Raw genomic sequence first — 23,331 nt, 5'->3', positions numbered from 1 at the left:
AGCTTAAACTTGAAATAGTTCATGAGGAGCAGTGTTTCTGCCCCAATAACTTTGTGAAGCATAATTAAAACACAAAATGTAGCACAATTTGAAATCAATGAAGGCTCATTGACTACTACTGTAATGTATTTATTTCTGTCTTTCAGGAATACCGTAGGTTCAATAATTCACTTATTTACTGTGGGTTAAATTTTTGAAGATATTTATTTCCATCTAATACAGCATCTTTTTTTTTTATCCTCCTGAAACATATCACTGACATCATGTTTTCAACAACTGCAATGAAGTTGAAGTCTCCCTGTAAGTACCTCTTATCTGTCATGAGTAAATTTAGATCTGTAGTATATACACAAACAGAGTGATTCTTATTAATGATTAAAACTCCTGAAGCAACTTAGATGACACTGAGACAGTTAATTGAATACCAGACACATGAGGTCACAAATGTAGGGAAATACCCCAAACTGAGTGACAAATGTTGAACATGTGATGTCACCAGATCAGGTACCTCACCACTTGAGCAGTGGTTGATCCTGTCGGTCTGTCACCACTGATCATCCCAGCCCAAGTCAAGCATTTCCTTCAGTGTGGCTCTGGGCCCATGTGCGCAACTTAAGCATATGGGGCTCAGGCTTTGAATCTTGCATTTGACAGCAACATTTTTTCATTGCAATAAACAATTATTTGTGTACACTGAGGCACAATTTATTATTTTATTTACTGGCCTTCCAGTCTCTGCTCGTTTATTGCAAAGTACAGTACAACAAAACCTACTATATTACATTAAAAGTAAATGAATATAAGCTTCCAAACTGCATCGTTACTAGTAAGTGATCTACATTTTATTTACAAAATAATGTCTGGAAGTAAAGAGAGAGGGAGAGAGACAAAGAGGAGGAGGAGGAGGAGGAGGAGAAGAAGAAGAAGAAGAAGAAGAAGAAGAAGAAGAGACAAAAGGAAAACCACACAAAATTAGAATGGCTTTTACTTGGTTACAGCAAGGACAATAATTTCGCAACTTTTACATCTTCAACAAATCACATTTACAAGAGGTGCTCGCAGTTTGCACCATTCACATGAATGCAAGTATCGCATTGCTCAACCATCCCTTCATGCACAAGCTGAACCTCTGTGCGTGCATCTGGTGCCATCACATGATCGACATTTCTCATCCATTTTTGGAGTATTTCTCAACATTTGTGACCCCATGTGTCTCATATTAAATCACTTGTCTCAGCATCATCTACGTCACTTTGAGGGCTTTTAAAAGTTAGTAAGAATCATCCTGTATACTGTTGTTTTCATGTTTCCAACTGTTTATGGGAAAAAAGATTGTATAACTGTAAGTAGTATACTGACATAAAGATAGAAATTATGTGTGGTAATCTTTATGTTCTTTAAACATAAACAATGCAAGTAAATGACATGCAGACAGCAGATAATGTTGCAGTTTATGTATTCAGACATTGTGTGCCCAATGGTTAGTCAAGAATTGGAGATTTGTGTATCTGTTCGAAGTGTGGTTAAGTAATGCACTTTTTCTAGGGTACACTGTGTATTCATTCATGATCTTTTCTTGATTCATCATTGTTTGCACAGACTGATTTTTGCCCTCTGAAGTAGCAGTCGTAATTACTTCTGAGGTAGGAAAGCTCTTGGTATAGGATATTCTTCATAATTTTCTTCATAATGATCGAGAGAACTTGTTTGGTCCAAAGCTGATTATAATAAATGGAAGAGGAATATTTTGTACAATTACACATTTTAGGATAGTTACACCTGTTACTTTGCTCTTATATGACCAAATTATAGGCATTACCAATATTAAGATCAATGTTTTGACAGGCCTTTGTATTTAACTCAAGTCATTTGTGTGGTTCTAATGTGTGAGGCTGCTTCAGAATGTTGGCCTAGAGACTGTTCATATTTATAATAAGCACATCTTGCTGGGAGACACTAGCATTGAAAAATAAGGTACTTACCTTGAAACAACTAAAGACCACATAAATGCATGTAACAGGAGTAACTGTGGAAATATGTATTTTCTGTTCATTACTGTAATATTGATGGTCACACACCAAAATTATGAAAAATCATATGAATTACCCCTCTGATTTGTAGTCACAGCTCATAATATAGTTAAATATTCAAATACTTTACATTATCAACACACAGGTAGCAATGTTTCATTTTAGGAAATGGAATTATATTATTTTACATCACTGACATATTTAACACACCTACTGCTAATACATGTGGTACCACTCACAAAACACTTCCATAGCATGTTACTTGCTGTTGCCAGTATATACAAAAATGTTTACATTACTCATTCAAGAAAGATTTCTGGACAAATGGATAAAGCAAGACACATGAGAATGTTACTGAATTAAAAGAGAGCTGAAATTTTTATTACTTCATGAAAAGCTGTTTACCAGTTCAATTTAACTTACTGCCTATAATTTGCATTAATAAAATAAAGTTAGCTGCAATTCAACTACTGTCGATGTATCTATTGTAAATATAGGATTGAGTTAATGAGGTCATCCACAGAATAGCATAATAATGGGATTTTTGAGGATATTGTTTTACTATTACATACCCAAAGTAATTGTGTTTTGCATTTTTACAAGGCTGCAAGATATACTGGTGCTTGAGGTGATGGTAGAAATGCAGTTATGGGTGAAGGTATTGTTATTGGTCTCTTTTATTGGAACAGTAGATATAGAACTCACATACAAATAACATTTCTTACATTTTCATACTGTAAATATTTTAATGCACGTAGAAACTAGAACATTACAGCCTCTGGAGTTTCTGATGTAAAAGAATGTTCCATATCTTTAATTAAAATAGTGATGTGTCACCAACATTTTCATGGTAGCCCTCATATGCAGTTAGATTAGACATGTATTTTACTAATTTAAATTTTCAGGGGTATGATATATAAAATTTACCATAGCTTCATGTTGCATGATAGGTGAAGGGTCCTAAAGTTCTATAAATTAAGTGAAATTTTCAAATGTTATTTCTCTCATGTTTGCCACATGTGTGTCCACATATTGCCTGTATTATTTATTGTTACTTTTAGGTTTACTGTAATATTCAATTATGTTTACAGAACAGTGGAAGACAATTTATTTTATTAGTATGAAATGGTTAGGGACAGCAAAGTTTATCATCAAAATTTAGGGTCAGATCCAAATCACTTTTAAATGCTAACATGCAAAAATGTATAAATTCTTGCCCAAAATGTGGAGATAGTGATTAAATGAAGAAGGGAGAATTTGTAACATAATAATTATATTAAATTAAAAGGAAGGTCAGTGTTGGCCATAATATTGATGGTTTATTGATAGCAAAATCGATTTTCAATCACATAGTGATCATCTTCAGTGCTGTGGTGTACAAATTAAACTTATAGGCACTGGTATCAAGTCATTATCAGTAACCAAAACTGAAAAACGATCACAATAACTTGATACCAGTGCCTATGAGTTTAATTTGTACACCACAGCACTGAAGATGATCACTGGGTGATTGAAAATCAACTTTGCTATCAATAAACCATCAATATTACGGCCAACACTGACCTTCCTTTTAATTTAACATATATGGTTGTTGTGCACACAGCACTCCATGGAGTTGCCAATCAATAATAATTATAATCATACTAAAAATTATTCATTTCAAACTATATTCAGATAAGAGAGTGAATAATTTTTGCTTTGGTGGAAAATAGTAAATGTTGCAGGGTACTTCACTCCCTAAGAACTATGCTATGAACCAAAAACCAAATGATAATCTGCTATTTGAAGCTTCCCCAGCTAAGACTATCTACCAAGGTGTAAAAGAAATGCTGGTATATAAATGAAGTTTGGTATTTGTAACCTTTATTGCCACCAAACATTTGCAAAACTGACTCAGGTGACACAGAAATTGAGATTATGACTACTGTTGCAACTGTCTTTTAAATAATACTTCCTTATTGACTTTAAAAGTGATTGGTACTGCCAGAATCCAATATTGGGAAACTCCAGTTCTTGTAGATTAAATCTTTTGTAAACTCTCATTGCCAGTTTTGTAAGGGCCTCTTTGCTGCTGCTGTGGAGACTGAGTTTGTGAAATGGCTTCTGGTGCAGTACACCATTAAGACAGTTTCTCCTTGGCATTATTACACAGCTGTGCCCCAGGGTCAGGTTACAGCTTAGGAGAATGAAGGGTTTCAGCACTTCAACAAATTAGTAACAAAGCCAAACAAATGAGTTAAAAAGGTTTACTTATCTTTGTGACTTGCCGGATGTTGAGGTCTGCAACACTGCCTGTAATATAACACCAAAAAAGACCCTCAATGGCTAACTGCAAATAATCACAGGTAAACATCACAGTACATAGCAAACACAATTTACCACAACTGTTTATTCACTTTTAAGAGTTCACTAAACAATATTCTCTGTCTAAGTCAGGCCTGGATAACGATATACAACCAAGCGGGTGAGAGCTGCTGTTCTACCTTCCAAGTAGACTTCTTTCTGTTGTCGTCTGGTCATTGGTGGGTTGTACTCGGCTGGCAATTGGCCAAGTTGAAGTCAATAGCTTCATCCTCAGCGCTGCCAGTGGTGCTGGTGGAATTCACGCAAGTGTCGAGTCTCTATGACACTGACAACATCTTGCATCTGTGTACCTGTGGTGCTTTTGTCCTGACTATGTCTTGTTCAGATGACACGGCGATATCCATGGGAAAAAGTGATTGACCTGTACTATACAATTATTTTAATGTATTTTAGACAGACTCACAGTAACATGCTTTTAATTATGACCACATCTGGTGATCCACCGACCATGGTTTCTGAAGGTGATTAGTGTGTAGTCAATGATGATCATTATGGATCCCTCATTGCACTGGAAATCATGTAAAATGATGTGGAATGAAGAAAAGAGACTTGTCAGTTCAAAAGTCTGTGTCCTTGTCATCTTAGTTGAAAACTGTGTGACAATAATTTGAGTCAGATGGTTGAAACTAAGATAAAATTGGGGTACCTTAAAATTGTAGACAGTCACTGAAAGATACACCAAGCAGTGCCATCATAATCAGTTGCAGTAAAATGGAATGAGAGAAGGAAAACTGTAAGAAAGGACTGGATAATCAGTAAGCTTAAACTGTTAGAGAAATAAAATACATCCATAAAAACTGAAATTTGTGTGACAGTACAGAGTCACAAAGTAGCTGGAGGCCACTCATGGTGGCTCACACTGCAATGAGAGCTCCCACTGCCCCCCCCCCCCCTCCCCGCCACCACACACACCCTGGCCACACTGTGAGAATATGGGCTACTGTGAGAGAACTACCACAGCTGCTATGCAGGGAGTCCTCTTGACATGAAACAAATTCATGGATAAGCCTGCTGCAGCTGATAGATGGATGGGATAGTATGATGGCATATTTCTGACAGGCTTGGAGAGAAGTACGGCACAGTTCAGTGGTGCCTTTGATTGCCTTCAGTTTGTTGGAGGTTCTTGTAACCTGCCACGTACCAGGTTTTCAAAATTTGACATTGCAGTTGCAATTGTAGGTCTGTGCCCAGTCCTCTGAATTCAGCTTTAACTCCTGTTGCTAACCTGTCGGCGACTTCATTTGCCAAAATACTCACGTGGCTTGGTGTCCTGATGAATGTTACATGGCTCCAGAACTGTGGAGGTCATCCAATAGGCCTTGAATATTAGTGAGCAGCTAGACAGTTGGTTGTAAAACAGAGTCAGTTAACATGGATGGGTAGGTGTGTGACATAATGGGACTGCATAGTTTGTCAATAGTTGCTGGTGTCTGATCATCAGTACAGAAGGGGGAATATGACTTTGGCATGAATTGTGCCCTCTGCCATACACCGCTTGGTGGCTAGTGGAGTATATATGTACATCTGTAGACGGAGATCAGTAATAGGGTACCAGCGTTCATCAGGTGACTGACTTCACGGATCATATGGATGGTAGCACTATCCCTGAGGCATCCCAGTTTTCTTTACTTATTGTTTGGTGAGGGTTGAATGTATCTGGAGCTGGAACAGTTGGAGGGATAGGAAATTCTGGATAAAAATGGGGGTAACCACAGAAGCCCCACTAATGCAGTGCAAACAGGATGTGATGGTGCCAGATGATATACATATATATACACCCTTTGCCAGTCAAAGAACACAGTGATCACATGTTGGCAATGCTCAAAAGTGGTGTCATTTTGAATAATTACATGGCCTATTAGAGACTGGTTTATAATTAGTAAAAATATGAGCACTTTTTTCCAATAAATACTTTGGAGCCACTGGGGGAAGGGGGATACCCATTCCTGCTGAATACAGTTGGACTGCCGAGTAACCATGTAGATGTAGGTAACTAGAGGATGTGTTTTATGCTGTCATTGCTAAGGTATTTAAGCATTTGAGTGTGCATTTTACCAGGTCTAGCGGCTGTGTTTCAAAACTCTACCACAGTGTTGCAGATCTCCCATTCACTAAATGGAACATTGTATGATTTAAGACCATCTTATTTTCTCTACTGCAGCAACTTCTCCAAACCTATCTTCAATATTTTCAGTGAAAACAGTGGCTTTGTTGTTGCAAAAAAAATCTGTCAGTTCTGGAGCACACCAAGAACTGGGCAATTTGTGTACATTCATTTCTCCTTGCGTGACTCTCATTCCATTACACAACCAAAGACTAAAATGCCTCTGCATTAAAATCTTGATTTATGTCTGCTGAGATGGCCGTGTGGGCATGGTCACCATGAGTGAGTGTGATCCATTACATTGTGGACTGTCTGCCCTGATGGCACTAACTCTGACTGAAGACTATTCCTGACACTACCCTGACATGGCAAAGGCTATCTGTTGTAGCAGCTGTTGCCCAGATTCCTACAGCCCCAGATTGCACAGGTAACTACTTCTCACCACAAATGGGGAGGCACCAGCAGTGTGATCCCTGAATCTTCAGGGGGTCACAACCAAGAGGGTGTATGATGACCCCCCACCCCCTCGCCAGATGAATCTGATACTGTGCTATAATATTAGGTGCAGAAGATCGCACATGGTGGGTACATTGTGCACCACTGAAGGCTCGCACTTCTGTGAAATTAAGAGTGGAAGTCAAATCCTAAAAGAGGATTGAAAGTAATTAAGCCAAAAGGGTTGAGGGTAAGGTTGTGAAATGTGCAAAAACTGATGGATGCCCTAATAATAGTCTCATCACCAATGTAAAAGTTTGACTAGGCATAGGACCCCTTTTTGTCACCTCTTATGACAAGCAAGGGATTACCATGAGTCTATTCAGGCCTCCGATACCACAGGAGCTAATGTGTGGCCAAAACAAGTCATGATTAATGTGGTGCTACTGTGATTGAGTCTGTTGTTGTTGTTGACATCATGATCTTCAGTCCGAAGAATGGTTTGATCCAGCTCTCCTATGCAAGCCTCTTCATCTCTGCAATACTACTACAGTCTACATCAATTAGAACCTGCTTGCTATATTCAAGCCTTGGCCTTCCCCTACAGTTTTTACACTGCACAATTTTCTTCCATTATCAAATTACCAATTGATGTGTCAAGGTGTGTACTATCAATCGATCCCTTCTTTTAGTCAGTTATACAATAAATTTCCTTTCTCTCCAGCTTGACCAGTACCTTCTCATTAGTTAATTAATCTACTCATTGAACCTTCATAACACCACATTTCAAATGTTTCTATTCTCTCCTTGTCTGAACTGCTTATTAGGTACTTCTCACCTTCATACAAGACTACACTCAAATACCTTCAGTAAAGATGTCTTAACGTTTAATTTGATATTCAATGTTAACAAATTTCTCTTTTCAGAAATGAGTTTCTTGCTAATGCAAGTATGCATTTTATATTCTCTCTGCTTTGGCCATCGTCAATTATTTTACTGTCCAAACAGAAAAACTCACCTTCTATATTTACACTCCTGGAAATTGAAATAAGAACACCGTGAATTCATTGTCCCAGGAAGGGGAAACTTTATTGACACATTCCTGGGGTCAGATACATCACATGATCACACTGACAGAACCACAGGCACATAGACACAGGCAACAGAGCATGCACAATGTCGGCACTAGTACAGTGTATATCCACCTTTCGCAGCAATGCAGGCTGCTATTCTCCCATGGAGACGATCGTAGAGATGCTGGATGTAGTCCTGTGGAACGGCTTGCCATGCCATTTCCACCTGGCACCTCAGTTGGACCAGCGTTCGTGCTGGACGTGCAGACCGCGTGAGACGACGCTTCATCCAGTCCCAAACATTCTCAATGGGGGACAGATCCGGAGATCTTGCTGGCCAGGGTAGTTGACTTACACCTTCTAGAGCACGTTGGGTGGCACGGGATACATGCGGACGTGCATTGTCCTGTTGGAACAGCAAGTTCCCTTGCCGGTCTAGGAATGGTAGAACGATGGGTTCGATGACGGTTTGGATGTACCGTGCACTATTCAGTGTCCCCTCGACGATCACCAGTGGTGTACGGCCAGTGTAGGAGATCGCTCCCCACACCATGATGCCGGGTGTTGGCCCTGTGTGCCTTGGTCGTATGCAGTCCTGATTGTGGCGCTCACCTGCACGGCGCCAAACACGCATACGACCATCATTGGCACCAAGGCAAAAGCGACTCTCATTGCTGAAGACGACACGTCTCCATTCGTCCCTCCATTCACGCCTGTCGCGACACCACTGGAGGCGGGCTGCACGATGTTGGGGCGTGAGCGGAAGACGGCCTAATGTTGTGCGGGACCGTAGCCCAGCTTCATGGAGACGGTTGCGAATGGTCCTCGCTGATACCCCAGGAGCAACAGTGTCCCTAATTTGCTGGGAAGTGGCGGTGCGGTCCCCTACGGCACTGCGTAGGATCCTACGGTCTTGGCGTGCATCCGTGCGTCGCTGCGGTCCGGTCCCAGGTCGACGGGCACGTGCACCTTCCGCCGACCACTGGTGACAACATCGATGTACTGTGGAGACCTCACGCCCCACGTGTTGAGCAATTCGGCGGTACGTCCACCCGGCCTCCCGCATGCCCACTATACGCCCTCGCTCAAAGTCCGTCTACTGCACATACGGTTCACATCCACGCTGTCGCGGCATGCTACCAGTGTTAAAGACTGCGATGGAGCTCCGTATGCCATGGAAAACTGGCTGACACTGACGGCGGCGGTGCACAAATGCTGCGCAGCTAGCGCCATTCGACGGCCAACACCGCGGTTCCTGGTGTGTCCGCTGTGCCGTGCGTGTGATCATTGCTAGTACAGCCCTCTCACAGTGTCCGGAGCAAGTATGGTGGGTCTGACACACTGGTGTCAATGTGTTCTTTTTTCCATTTCCAGGAGTGTAGTTTCCCATTTACTAAACTAATCCCCTCACCTTTGCCTGAGTTAATCCAATTACACTCCATTACCCTTGTTTAACTTTTGTTGATGCCTCTATTAATAACCTCTTTTCAAGGAGAAACCATTTCTGTTCATCTGGTCTTCCAAGTCCTTTGCTATCTTTGACAAGATTAAAATGTTATCGGATAACTTCAAACATTTTATTTCTTCTCCATGAACTTTAGTTCCCATCCCAAATTTCTCATTGGTTTCCTCTGCTGCTTAATGTACGGACTGAAATAACATTGGCGTCAGGCTACAACCCTGTCTTACTCTCTTATAGTCCACCACTTCCCTCGCATATTGTTCAGTTCTGATAGCTGCAGTCTGGTTTCTGTACAAGTTCTAATTAACTTCTTGCCCCTGTATTTAACTGCTACTACCTTCAGAATTTGAAAGAGGTAGTCCAGGTAACATAGTCAAAAGCTTTCTCTAAATCTACAAATGATATAAATGTAGATTTAACTTTCTTTAGCCTATTTACTAAGATACATTGTAGGATCAGTATTGCCTTGGCTGCACTTACATTTCTCCAAAACCCAAACTGATCTTCCATGAGGTCAGCTTCTACCAGTTTTTCCAATCTTCTGTAAATAATTCATGATAATATTTTGCAAACATGACTTATTAAACTGATGGTTTGGAAGTATTAAATCTGTCAGCACCTGCCATCTTTGGAAACACAATTTTTACATTCTCCTTATCTATGAGAGATGAAGTGAAATGTATAAAACTACAGCTGCCTGAATATTGAAACAATCAATAGGATTTAAAAATGGGCGTCATAAACTACCCTTTTGTTATGCCCCAATCTTGCCAATTTAGAAAACTAGAGGTATGGTCTTCAATCATTTGTATCTGCATCATCTGAATGCATTCCAGATTGTGGAAGGACACACTGTTTAAACGAGGATAGGCTGTCTTGGTGTCATTCTTTCCGGAAATGTAATTTCTGTAAGATAGGTCCATCAGGAAATTAACCACTTGAATGACAGAACTTCTCTGAATTCTAGCCACCTGTTAGATTCTATTAACAGCAGGTCTGTTTAAGGTATATACATATTTTAAAATTTATTCTCAAAGCTGTATGCCTGTAGAAAACAACAGGACTAGTCTTTACAATGAAAAGAGCCTGTTGTGTCAGCCTGTTGCTATCCTGTTGACAAAATTTTGAAACATCAACATTTTTCAACTTGTACTGTGTGAGGAGAGCTCATAGATATAGATACAGTCCTCCACTGTGAGATAAATTTATGGTTACAGAAGCAGCCCACTGAATTACACCAAACTTCTGTAAGTTCTCAAAAGAGTACTTGTTCTTTTCTCCCTTTGTTCTTCATAAGAATTTGTTATACACTAATTAGATTACATATCATCATAAATATTTCATGTATAACAAGAAATAACAAAACATTTTTTGTCAAAATTCCAATGTTTATTGCAAAAACTTTAAAAAGAAACCAAGAAAAGAGTCATAATAACTGCTGATTTATACAAAGATGTAGCCAGTGAAGCCAATAACTCAACACAATTCATTGATGTGATTCAAATATCAGGTTTCAGCACAGATTTCACTGATTTTACTTGAGTAAACGAAATGTCTGCAGCATGTATAGATAATATTTTTACCAGTTATACTTATAATGAGGCAAATAAGTTCTGTTTAGATTTAGGACTTTCTGATCATTGTGCTCCGTTTATGGAGTTACCAAAAACAATAGAACCTTGCTCCAAAAAAACCTACACCAAATGCCAGTTCAGAAAAGAAAATATGAACTTATTCCATTATAGATTCAATAAGGTGGAGTGGGCTATAGATCATAGTATTTCATCCTCTGAAAATTTTGCTACTCTCTTGGAAAACTTCCTAAAGTTTTTAATGAAACTTTCCCCCCTATTGCACGTCATGAAGAAGTAGGAAATAAAGTAAAGTGGATTACTGAAGGAATAAAAATCTCTAGTGCAAGAAAAAGATGGCTACATAGGGAACTAAAACACAAAAAAGTCCTGCTTATGTTGCCCATGTAAAAAATTACAAAAATATTTTTAAAGAAGTTGTAAATGACTGTAAAAGATATAGAAAATATGATATTATCACTGAAAAGTAAAACATCAGCAGGATGGCATGGGATACAAACAAAAGCGTTAAAAACAGTCTCTAAAATAATTGTGCAGCCACTCACTACAATAGTTAATCAGCTCCCTTCAAGAAGATTATTTTACAGACACACTGAAATATGCAGTAGTTAAGCCACTGTTCAAAAAAGGCATAAAAGAACATATTGGAAACTATCGCCTAGTCTCTCTTCTTCCATCATTATGAAAAATAGTTGAAAAGGTAGTCACCATGTTGTTATTGTGGTCTTCAGTCCAGAGACTGGATAGAGTAGCTCTCCCTGCTACTCTATCCAGTGCAAGCTTCTTCATCACCCAGTACCTACTGCAACTTGCATCCTTCTGAATCTGCTTAGTGTATTCATCTCTTGGTCTCCCTGTACGATTTTTACTCTCCACACTTCCCTTCAATACTAAACTGGTGATCCCTTGATGCCTCATAACATGCCCTACCAATCGATCCCTTCTTCTAGTCAAGTTGTGCCACTAATTTCTCTTCTCCCCAGTTCTATTCAGTAAATCCTCATTACTTATGTGATCTACCCATCTGATCTTCAGCATTCTTCTGTAGCACCACATTTCGAAAGCTTCTATTCTCTTCTTGTCTAAACTATTTATCGTCTATGTTTCACTTCCATACATGGCTACACGACATACAAATACTTTCAGAAACGACTTCCTGACACTTAAATCTATACTCAATGTTAACAGATTTCTTTTCTTCAGAAACGCTTTTCTTGCCATTGCCAGTCTACATTTTATATCATCTCTACTTCAACCATCATCAATTATTTTGCTCCTCAAATAGCAAAACTCATCTACTACTGTAAGTGTCTCATTTGCTAATCTAATTCCCTCTGCATCACCCAATTTAATTGAACTACATTCCGTTATCCTCATTTTGCTTTTGTTGACATTCATCTTATATCCTCCTTTCAAGACACTGTCTATTCCATTCAACTGCTATTCCAGGTCCTTTGCTGTCTCCGACAGAACTACAATGTCATTGGCAAACCTCAAAGATTTTATTTCTTCTCCATGGATTTTAATTCCTACTCTGAATTGTTCTTTTGTTTCCTATTTTGCCCCTGCCACCTTTAGAATTTGAAAGAGAGTATTCCAGTCAACATTGTCAAAAGCTTTCTCTAAGTCTACAAATGCTAGAAACATACATTTACCTTTCCTTAATCTATCTTCTAAGATAAGTCGTAGGGGCAGTATTGCCTCACGTGTTCCAACATTTCTACGGAATCCAAACTGATCTTTCCCAAGGTCGGCTTCTACCAGTTTTCCAATTCGTCTGTAAAGAGTTCGTGTTAGTATTTTGCACCCATGATTTCTTGAACTGATCATTTGGTAATTTTCACATCTGTCAACACCTGTTTCCCTTGGGATTGGAATTATTATATTTTTCATGAAGTATGAGGGTGTTTCACCTGTCTCATACATATTGCTCACCAGATGGTAGATTTTTGTCACGGCTGGCTCTCCCAGGGCTGTCAGGAGTTCTAATGGAATTTTGTCACTCCTGGGGCCTTGTTTCAACTTAGGTCTTTCAGTGCTCTGTCAAACTCTTCATACAGTATCATATCTCCCATTTCATCTTCATCTACATCCTCTTCCATTTCCATAATATTGTTCTGAAGTACATCACCCTTGTATAGATCCACTATATACTCTTTCCACCTTTCTGCTTTCCCTTCTTTGCTTAGAACTGGGTTTCCATTTGAGCTCTTGATATTCATACAAGTGGTTCTCTTTTCTCTAAAGATTTCTTTAATTTTCCTGTATGCAGTATCTATTTTACCCCTAGTGATATATGCCTCTACATCCTTATTTTTGTCCTCTAGCCATCCCTGTTTAGCCATTTTGCACTTCCTGTCAATCTCATTTTTGAGATGTTTGTATTCCTTTTTGCCTGCTTCATTTACTGCAATTTTATATTTTCTTCTTTCATCAATTAAATTCAATATATCTTCTGTTACCCAAGGTTTTCTACTAGCCCTCATCTTTTTACCTACTTGATCCTCTGCTGCCTTCACTATTACTTCCCTCGAAGCTACCCATTCTTTTTCTTCCATATTTATTTCCCACATTCCTGTCAATCGTTCCCCAAAGGTCTCCCTGAAACTCTCTACAACCTCTCGTTCTGTCAGTTTATCCAGGTCCCATTTCCTTGAATTCCCACTTTTTTGCAGTTTCTTCAGTTTTACTCTACAGTTCATAACCAATAGATTGTGGTCAGAATCCACATCTGCCCCTGGAAACATCTTAAAATTTAAAACCTGGTTCCTAAATCTCTGTCTTACCATTATATAATCCATCTGAAACTTTCCAGTGTCTCCAAGCCTCTTCCATGTATACAGCCTTCTTTCATGATTCTTGATCCAATTAATTTATGCTCTGTGCAAAATTCTACCAGGTGGCTTCCTCTTTCATTCCATATTCACCTACTACTTTTCCTTCTCTTCTTTTTCCTACTACCAAATTCCTCAGCCATGACTATTAAATTTTCATCTTCCTTCACTATCTGAATAATTTCTTTTATCTCATCATACATTTCATCAATCTCTTTGTCAGCTGCTGAGCTGGTTGGCATGTAAACTTGTACTAATATGGGAGGCATGGGCTTTGTGTCTATCTTTGCTACAATAATGCATTCACTATGCTGTTTGTAGTAGCTTACTCTCACTCCTATTTTTTTATTCATTATTAAACCTACTCCTGCAGTACCCCTATTTGATTTTGTATTTATAACCCTGTATTCACCTGACCAGAAGTCTTGTTCCTCCTGCCACCGAACTTCTCTAATTCCTACTATATCTAACTTTAACCTATCCACTTCCCTTTATAAATTTTCTAACCTACCTGCCACATTAAGGGATCTGACATTCCACGCTCCGATATGTAGAACGTCAGTTTTCTTTCTCCTGATAACGACATCTTCCTGAGTAGCCCCTGCCCGGAGATCCAAATGTGGGACTATTTTACCTCCGGAATATTTTACCCAAGAGGATGCCATCATCATTTAACCATACAGTAAAGCTGCATGCCCTCGGAAAAAATTACAGCTGTAGTTTGCTTTCAGCCGTTTGCATTATCAGCACAGCAAGGCCGTTTTGCTTAATGTTACAAGGCCAGATCAGCCAATCATCCAGATTGTTGCCCCTGCAACTACTGAAAAGGCTGCTGCCCCTTCTTCAGGAACCACACCCTTGCCTGGCCTCTCAACAGATACCCCTCCATTGTGGTTGCACCTACGATACAGCTATCTGTATCGCTGAGGCCCACAAGCCTCCCCACCAAGAGCAAGGTCCATGGTTCATGGACGATACAAATTCAATATTTCATAGAAACATTTAAAATAATCTAAAAAAATCAGTATAAATTTCAAAAAGCAAAACCACAGTATCCAATATAAATCATTTAGTTGATAAAATTAGCTCGTTTGTAGACAACTCACTGCATGCCACAGGAATTTTTTGTGATCTATCAGAGGCCTTTGATAGTGTGAATCACTCCTTGCTACTCTGTAAACTGGACAAGTATGGAATTAGCAGCACAGTATTACAATGGTTTAAGTCCTATCTCAGCAACCAAAGACAAAGAGTGGTTATGTCCACAGAGAGAGGAATTTATACTGCAAAATGGAGAAACTTTTCACATGGAGTACCCGAAGATTCTGTCTTAGGTCCCATTCTGTTTCTGTTTTACATAGATGATCCGCCATTTAATATTGAGTGTCACTCAGTTTTATTTGCAGATGACACATCTGTAATCACTGAAAGTAACAGTACTGATCAAATTCCACAAACTGTATTAAATACTTCAGAAAAATTAGATACCTGGTTTGAATTAATTAGATTAAAATTAAATGGTATTCAGGTCACTCACAGAAACCAGGATTTGCAGGAAGCTAGATGTCTGAAATTCTTAGGAATGCAACTAGATAAAAATCTGTCATGGGGATCACATATACAGTGTGTTGTGGTTGGCAGGAGAGCCAACACCGTGTTACTAGAGGAGGCCGAAATGCATGCATTTTAGCTCATGCAGGCTGGCGTGACGTCTGGAACAGGACAAGGAAATAAGAATTTAGAAAAATGGACATAGCTGGTGGAATACTTAACTTTAATCCATTAATGATGAACGTCGGTCTTGACAGTACATGATTCACAATATCAATAGTAACTGAATATGGCGCCTTGCTAGGTCGTAGCAAATGACGTAGCTGAAGGCTATGCTAAAATATCGTCTTGGCAAATGAGAGCATATTTTGTCAGTGAACCATCGCTAGCAAAGTCGGTTGTACAACTGGGGCGAGTGCTAGGAAGTCTCTCTAGACCTGCCGTGTGGCGGCGCTCGGTCTGCAATCACTGATAGTGGTGACACGCGGGTCCAAAGTATACTACCGGACCGCGGCCGATTTAAAGGCTACGTGGTGTCTGGCGGTGACACCACACAGTGCCTTGCAAATAAATTAAATAGCCTAGCATTTGCAGTGAGGATATTGTGTAATGCTACCAGTATGGGCATAAGAAAAGCAGTCTATTATAGCTACTTTTAGTCATTAATAAGTTACGGAATTGTATTCTGGGGTAACTCAAACCATATTTGCCGAATTCTAAAACTTCAGAAAACCATCATTAGAAATATGCACAATGTATGGCGAAGAAACAGTAACCCTGATTTATTTGTAGGGAATTATTTTCAACACGATTACAACAGCAGAAATCAAAATAATTTGATATTGCCCACCCACCATTTAAAACTTTATGCTCAAACTCCACATTATATGGGTATGAAAATTTATAACAAAGTGAAAGGAAGAGAATTGCTAAGCATAAATTTAGAAACACTGAAAAAAATCCTTATGTGAATAACTACTGCAGAAATGTTACTATTCAGTAGAAGAATTCATAAATGACAACTTGAAAATTTGAGCAGAAGAGGTCAAGTATTTAGGACTGTTAATTTTTAGAAGTTTGTTACTTTTGAAGAAAAATTATTAATTGCTTAATTAAATAATTATTCAGTACCTTATATTATATTACTGATACCATAAGAAAAATTCTGAACCAGTTTTTGTGTTTTGATGACTCTTCTGTACATTAAGTTAATGGCTTGAAATTGTATGTTACGAGACAATAAACTTCTATTCTAGTCTGCTCTATATAAACCAAGCAAATCTAATAACATATTGTTTCATTTGCAGGATGTCTGTTATAATGGCTATTCCTTCTCTAGCATATCAAATGCTAGGATTTGGATAGATAATCAGCAATTTGCCAATTAATCTACAAAAAAGTGCAGTGCAAAGGAAGCTCAGTAAAAGTAAACCATTGGCAGACAAACCTCCAAGCATTTGTACCACACATTTTGCTGTTTCTCAGGGACTACATAGGAGGTAATTTGTGAATAATCAAAACATGCCTTTACAGTGAATGTGCATTGTGATGACACAAATAAATTCTCTTTGTGAAACTTATGTTTGTAGCTGAGCTGCAATCATCTGTCAGTTAATGTGCATCTCAAAAAGAAGATACATGCAAACACATTTCTTGTGTTATTAGTAGGAAATAATACTCATGAACTAAAATGTGTCAGTGAAACTGCACCATACATTTCATTAGCAATATTACAAGTGCAAACATGGAAGAACTATTGTTGACATTGTTCCACAAGGTGGAAGAAGGGAGAATATTAAATTGAAGATTCTTGCACTCATTTAAGTCATGTCAAATGTGTTGCTTGATTCCTGTAATTTAGTTAGAATTTCTTTCACTACTGTAAGATATTTTGTCCAAGTGAAAAAAAAGGAAATCATGCATTATAAGGAGCTACTAAGAAGTGTCATGACAAGATGCTATCCCTGTTTTAGCTATTACTGTTGTTTCTTTCTTTCTTTTTTTTTTTTTTTTAAGAAAATTGAAATCTGCAGAATTTTTGACTCATAAGTATGACAGTGTCACATTGTAGATATTGTATCAGGTGACAGAGTAAGCTTCATATTTTGTGATTAGTGATATTTCATTGTTTGAGCTGAAGAAGAGTTTGCAGGTGGCAGTTACTCCAGCTTGATAAATAAGATGCCTTCAAAAGGCTCTAATTTAATACCATTATGCAGCATGCGTGTTATATCAAATGATTTCATATGCTTCAATAATATAGCTGTATTCTTCCTTAATTGGTTTTACCAAATGTGATGTAACTGTAGGCAGTAATTTATGAGAAAGTATTTGTGTTTTGTGATGATTAAGTCATAATTCTGTGATTGTAATAGAATTATTGTGAAGATCCAAAGAAAATATAAATGTTGTTTATATAAAAATGTTTTAAATGTTGACATGTGATTCTTGTTTCTATGTATTTTTACATGTTGTAAAATAAAGATGACTACAAGTATTACTGAATATTGTTACAGCTTTTGAATTGGTACTCCAATCCTGAATTAAGCTTATGATATCACATTTAACAAAGTCATACAACATTTTATTTGAAGACTGCACTTACCTATTTATCACCAATTAGGAGTTCTGTATACAGTCAATCGTTGAGTAGTAATCAGCAAAAGCAAAAGGTATTTTGCAGTCAGTGACTTATCAAGGCAGGCTATAGTGTCAGAGTGGAATAGAGCTTACTACATTTTCACTATTAAGCTATATTACTACAGTGCATTTCAGAATTCTTCATCTACTGATGAAACATTTTTTCAAATACGGGTAATTCCATAATACATATTAACTACACCAGAAAACTGATTTTCTTAAGATAAAAAGGATTGGTTATGTGGCAATGAGTGTATAGTGAAAAATATTGGGAATGAAAGACTGCATTTTCATTTCTAAGTCACATGATGTTATTTGATAACTCAAATAGGATGAATATGTGCGTTTTTGCATAAAGATTTAGGCCTCCACATGGGTTCCTCTCATTCTGGAGTGTGAATGACCTTTCACCTTTTTAACCTTCTGCACTCTGTCCCTCTCTCTTCCTTCAGGAATGAGCCAATAGTTTATTAATTATTTTGTTTGGGGTACATGCAACTAGAATTTAAATAATGTTTAAGACTCAGAGAACATGCTGGGAAATATGACTGAATTAATATATTACTAGTACAGCGTGTCTATAATTAAAGTTCCAATTTCAAAGCACTGTAGAAAGAGAACCACTGCTCAGAATCACGTCAAATTTGAGCAGCATGTTATTGACACAGGGTGAAATGTTATGGAACAAGAAAAAAATTTAATGAAAATTTTACCAATAGACAGCACTATAAGTGTCTTAACACAAATGAGGTGAAGAAGTTAGAGAGGAATTGTGGCACAACTACAGTTTGAGTTGCAAATCGCACCTTCTGTACTGGTCAATGTGCAAGACTGCACATGTTCAGCAGTCAACAGTTGTGGCACTGTTAGGTAAGCACATCCACTATAGCTAGGTTTACCACATCGGATGGGAAAATTTGATTTTTAATTGTCCTGAGGCCAAAAACTGCATCAAAAGAAAAATGAAATCAGTCTATAATTTTCATGAGACTGGTACAAGATGTGTTCAATATGCTGTTCATTATTTTCAGCCACTAGTTGAAATCAAGATAAGCATATTCCACAACAGATCGACTTTAGGGTTACGTTCAGAATGCATTGCACAATGTGTGCATTCAGTTCAGCTACGTTCATAACTGGAGCACTGAATACAACATCTTTCAGACAATCCCACAGCCACAAGTCACACGGATTAAGATCAGGTGATCTGGATGGCCAGGCTGTAGGCAAATGATGGCTGATAATTCTAGCATTTCTGAAATGCCAACAGTAGCTTCATTGGCTGTGCAATGATTAGAGGAGCACCCTCTTGCATAAAAATGATCCTACTCAAATATGCATGCAATGAAGAGCTGGAATGACATTGGTGCACACAAGACTCTCATAGCATTTACCAGTAACAGTGCAGGTAACAGGACTGCAGGACTCATTTCCTTGACTCTGTTGATGTTCATGTAGATTTTCCATTGTCCATATTTTGCAAGTCTTTGTGCTGACATATCCTTGGAGATTGAAATGGGATTCACTCATCCATAGAAAGTTCCATGGCCTTTCATTGACCACTTCCATGTGAGCAAGAAACTCAGAACGAATGTTTGTCTTGCTGGGGAGTCAGCAGGCAGCAGCTCCTAAACATGTGTGATTTTGTATGGATGGCAATGCAGGATGTTTCATAGCATTTTGTGTTACACACCACCACTTGGTCCCTCCTGCAATATGATGGCCACACCTTTGACAGATATCAAATCAACTGCTTTCCTGCCTCTGCAAAATTGCACTTCAGAAGACCCTGTCTCTTCAAATTTTGTAGTCATTTTCCCTGGTCCCTTAGAGACATCAGACCAGTCCCTTTTTTCATACCCTTGAATGCCTGGGACTTCTGCAGGGCTACTGGAACACAGTCACCATCCTTGTAAAAGAGCTTTATCTGCTGTGCACAATCCTTCATGAAGACAGTCTTGTTGAGCATCTTGGACACAAACTGGGGAACAGTTGTCTGCTGTGCATCTGTTTGTGTTCGTATTCTGATGCTTACAGTGCAATCTATTGGTCAAATTTTTGTTAATTTTTTTCTGATTCATTACATTCCTCCTGTGACAGTAATATGCTGTTCAAATTTGATTTTATTCTGAGCAGTGGTTCTCTTTGACAGTGTTTTGAAACTGGAACTTAATTATGGATACACTGTACATTAATGGTTGCATGTTTCTCTGTATCCTGATGCAAGATTTTCAACTGGAAGCTACTTCAGTGACACGTGTGTTCCTAGCATACACCAATTACTGAACCAGGGGAATGGGACATAGAGTTTACTGTGGAATGTGTAGTAACTATGTAGTCCATGAGATTGGTCCAAAGTAACCCAAATATGGCCTTATTCAAGAAGCACTCAACTACAATGGAAAATAAGAGGCACGTCTGTCACGTCTGGAGCAGCAACAGCCAGTGCCAATGGAGGGGGTGGGACAATGTGCTGGGTGTGCACCAGAGCACAGGGTTGTAACGCACAGGTTTGCCCTAGGGCAGTGGACCCACATGGTGCCCAATGATAGCTCCAGAGAGGAGTGCCATCGCCGCCCCGACATCATCAGCAGCAGTCAGGTCACAGTGATGGGGCAGCAGGGCTGGACCCATCAGTGACGGATGGAGAGAGGTCCAATGGATAGAGCATGCTTGGCTGCTGGCCATGAAGCATCTCAGCTGGGCTCCATTCCTCCATATGCATGAAGCAATAGGTGCTCAGAAAATGGAGAAGGGTGTGATCTCCAGCAAAGACTCCACAACAATTTTTTTCATCTGGGTCTTGAACGTATCCACTAGCAGTTCCGCCTCACCATTTGATTGAGGGTGGAATGGTGGAATTGTAACATGATGAATGACATGATGGGAACAAAAAAATTGAAAGTTTTGAGAAATGAACTGGATTCCAACATCAGAAACTAAAGTACAAGGCAACCTGACATTGGAAAAAAACACCCTAAGAGCATATGAATTGTGACCTCAGCCATTGTCAACTCTCACCAGAGAATGTAAGGAAACCAGGAAAGTGCACCCACTGTCATGAGCCAATAGGAATTTAAGAAGGGACCTGCAAAGTCTACATGAATGCATTCCCATGAATGGTGTGGAGCAGGCCAGGGGGACAGTGGCACCCTGGGAACCGCTTGTTGTTGGGCACATAACTCACAAGCCATGACAAAACAGACAATATCACCATCAATCCCTTGCCAAAAATATATATCTTCTAGTTAACAGTTTAGTGTGTGAAACTCCCCAACGGCCTTGGTGGAGAATGTGTAGAGCCTTATGTCATAATGTGGTGGAAATGACCACTCTGGGAGAGATGTCTTCTGTGGAGAACAGCAAAACACTGTCAAAAACAGTGAGGTGATACCATAAGGAAAAGTAGTTGTGCAGAAGATCCGAAACTGAAACAGTAGTTTATCTGACCAGCCCAGTTGCACAAACCGAATCACCTGGCAGAGAATCTGGTTGGTGACAATGGCAGCTGCTATGCGCGAGCTCATAATTGGGAAACCCTCAACCACGGCCTGCATTTCAGTATCAAGATGGAAGCAAAGCAATTCTTCATGATTAAAGCCAGCATTGAGACCCACAGGAAGAGGGGGCAAGGTCTGCACATTGGTATGTTAATATGTGGTTCGAAAATGGATTTTGTAACTATAGCAAGACAAGAACAGTGCCCAGCATTGGAGCTGACACCCTGCCTTGTCGGGCAAGGAAGTGTGAAGGTTGGACACAGAAACCAAGGGTTTATGTTCATGAATAAGGTGGAACATGGAGCCAAAAAAAAAAAAAAAATTCTTGTGAGAATAGGTGATGGAAATAGCCTCTATTTTCATCTGAGTGTAACATTGGTGGGCCATAGTGAGAGATTTAGAGGTGAAAGCAACAGGTTGTTCAGAGCCATCAGCATACTGGTGTGCAAGGACTGCACTGAGGCCGAATTGTGAGACACATTAGTCATCAAAACTATGTGCTGGTCAAGAGAGAATGTAGCTAAAGAAGACACCAGATTAGTTTAGATTTAAATATTTGGAAAGCACGTTCACAATCTAGGCTCCAACGAAAAGATACAGTCTTGTTTAACAAGGCATGCAATAGGTGTGCCAAGGTGACCCCCCCCCCCACACCCACACACCTTCAGGAATTTATGGTTGTAGGTTATTTCCCTAGGAAGTCATGAAGCTCCTTCAGGGACGACGGGTGAGACATAGATGTAACAGAGGAGATGTGGTCTGGTAGAGGGTGAACCCCATCCTGAGAGACCTTAAATCCCAAATAAACAATAAAAGGTTGACAAAACTGAGACTTCATGAAGTTACATCATAAGCCTGTGGACTATTAGATAGAAAACAAAGTGTGGAAATTTTTAACTGATCAGCTGTGGAGGAGCCTGTGACAACATATTATCCAGATAATTAATACAACCCAGGACAGGCATAGTCAACTGCTCTACAATCATTGGAAAATAGCAGGGGCACTAGCCATGCCAAAAGGAAGGTGCCAATATTGATAAAGAACAAAGGAACATTCAAAATCCGGACTCGCTGAGACTCTTTGTAAACAGGAACTTACAGGTATGCTTCAGACAAATCAATTTTAGAAACATACTGGCCACCGGATAATTTTGCCAATAATTCCTCCTGGTGTGGGAGAGGATACATATCCATGATTACTTGCATGTTGACAGTAGTACTTAAGAAAACCCAGAGGTATAGTTTTCCCAACAGCTTTCAAACTACAACCAGCAGAGACAACCAGTTGCTAGCCATAACAGGTTGCACCACCCCTAGAAATTGAAGTCTGTCCAATTGTGCTTTCACTTTATCTTTCAGAGCAAGAGGAATAGGACTCACATGACGAAAACAAGTCTTAGCCTTGGAGTTCAAAGAAATATGAGCAGAAAAATTCATAGCACACCCTTTACCTCCTGAAAACAAGCCTCAAAACTCCTCACACAGTGTTTCCAATTGAGAAAACTGAACCTGACTGGACACAAGGTGAACTGTGTCAGTGATAGAAAATCCAAATGTCTGAAATGCTTCCATCCTGGACAAGCTCTCAACACTGGCATCATCAGTAACCACCAAAAATGTAATGGAACAACCACTGACTTGTAAGAGGCAGATGCCATAAACTGTCCCAACAAAGAAATGTTCTGTTTGTTATGACTAACCAGCTTCTGTGTGACTGGTGGCAACAGCAGTGAGCCCAAACTTACA

At 39.1% G+C, this 23,331-nt stretch overlaps 1 protein-coding gene across 8 annotated transcripts in view; it reads left to right on the top strand.

Annotated features, from left to right (window-relative positions):
* The window catches only part of LOC126179888 (sphingomyelin phosphodiesterase), a 419,882-nt gene extending 402,646 nt beyond the window's left edge, over positions 1-17,236 (top strand). For 5 of the 8 annotated variants that reach the window (XM_049924649.1, XM_049924654.1, XM_049924656.1 and 2 more), the window contains 3 exons: positions 147-300; positions 2,634-2,688; positions 16,753-17,236. In XM_049924649.1, coding sequence (XP_049780606.1) covers positions 147-189 — 43 coding nt within the window. In that variant the 3' untranslated portion in view covers positions 190-300; positions 2,634-2,688; positions 16,753-17,236. The remainder of the gene's footprint in view (positions 1-146; positions 301-2,633; positions 2,689-16,752) is intronic. The other 3 variants (XM_049924653.1, XM_049924650.1, XM_049924655.1) reach the window with 3 other exon arrangements.
* The last annotated feature ends 6,095 nt before the right edge of the window (positions 17,237-23,331 follow it).

This window comes from Schistocerca cancellata, chromosome 1, assembly GCF_023864275.1.
Source record: "Schistocerca cancellata isolate TAMUIC-IGC-003103 chromosome 1, iqSchCanc2.1, whole genome shotgun sequence".
Classification (NCBI taxonomy): Eukaryota; Metazoa; Arthropoda; class Insecta; order Orthoptera; family Acrididae; genus Schistocerca; species Schistocerca cancellata.
Note: the sequence above shows the minus strand (reverse complement) of the source record. Positions and strands in the feature narration are given on the sequence as shown.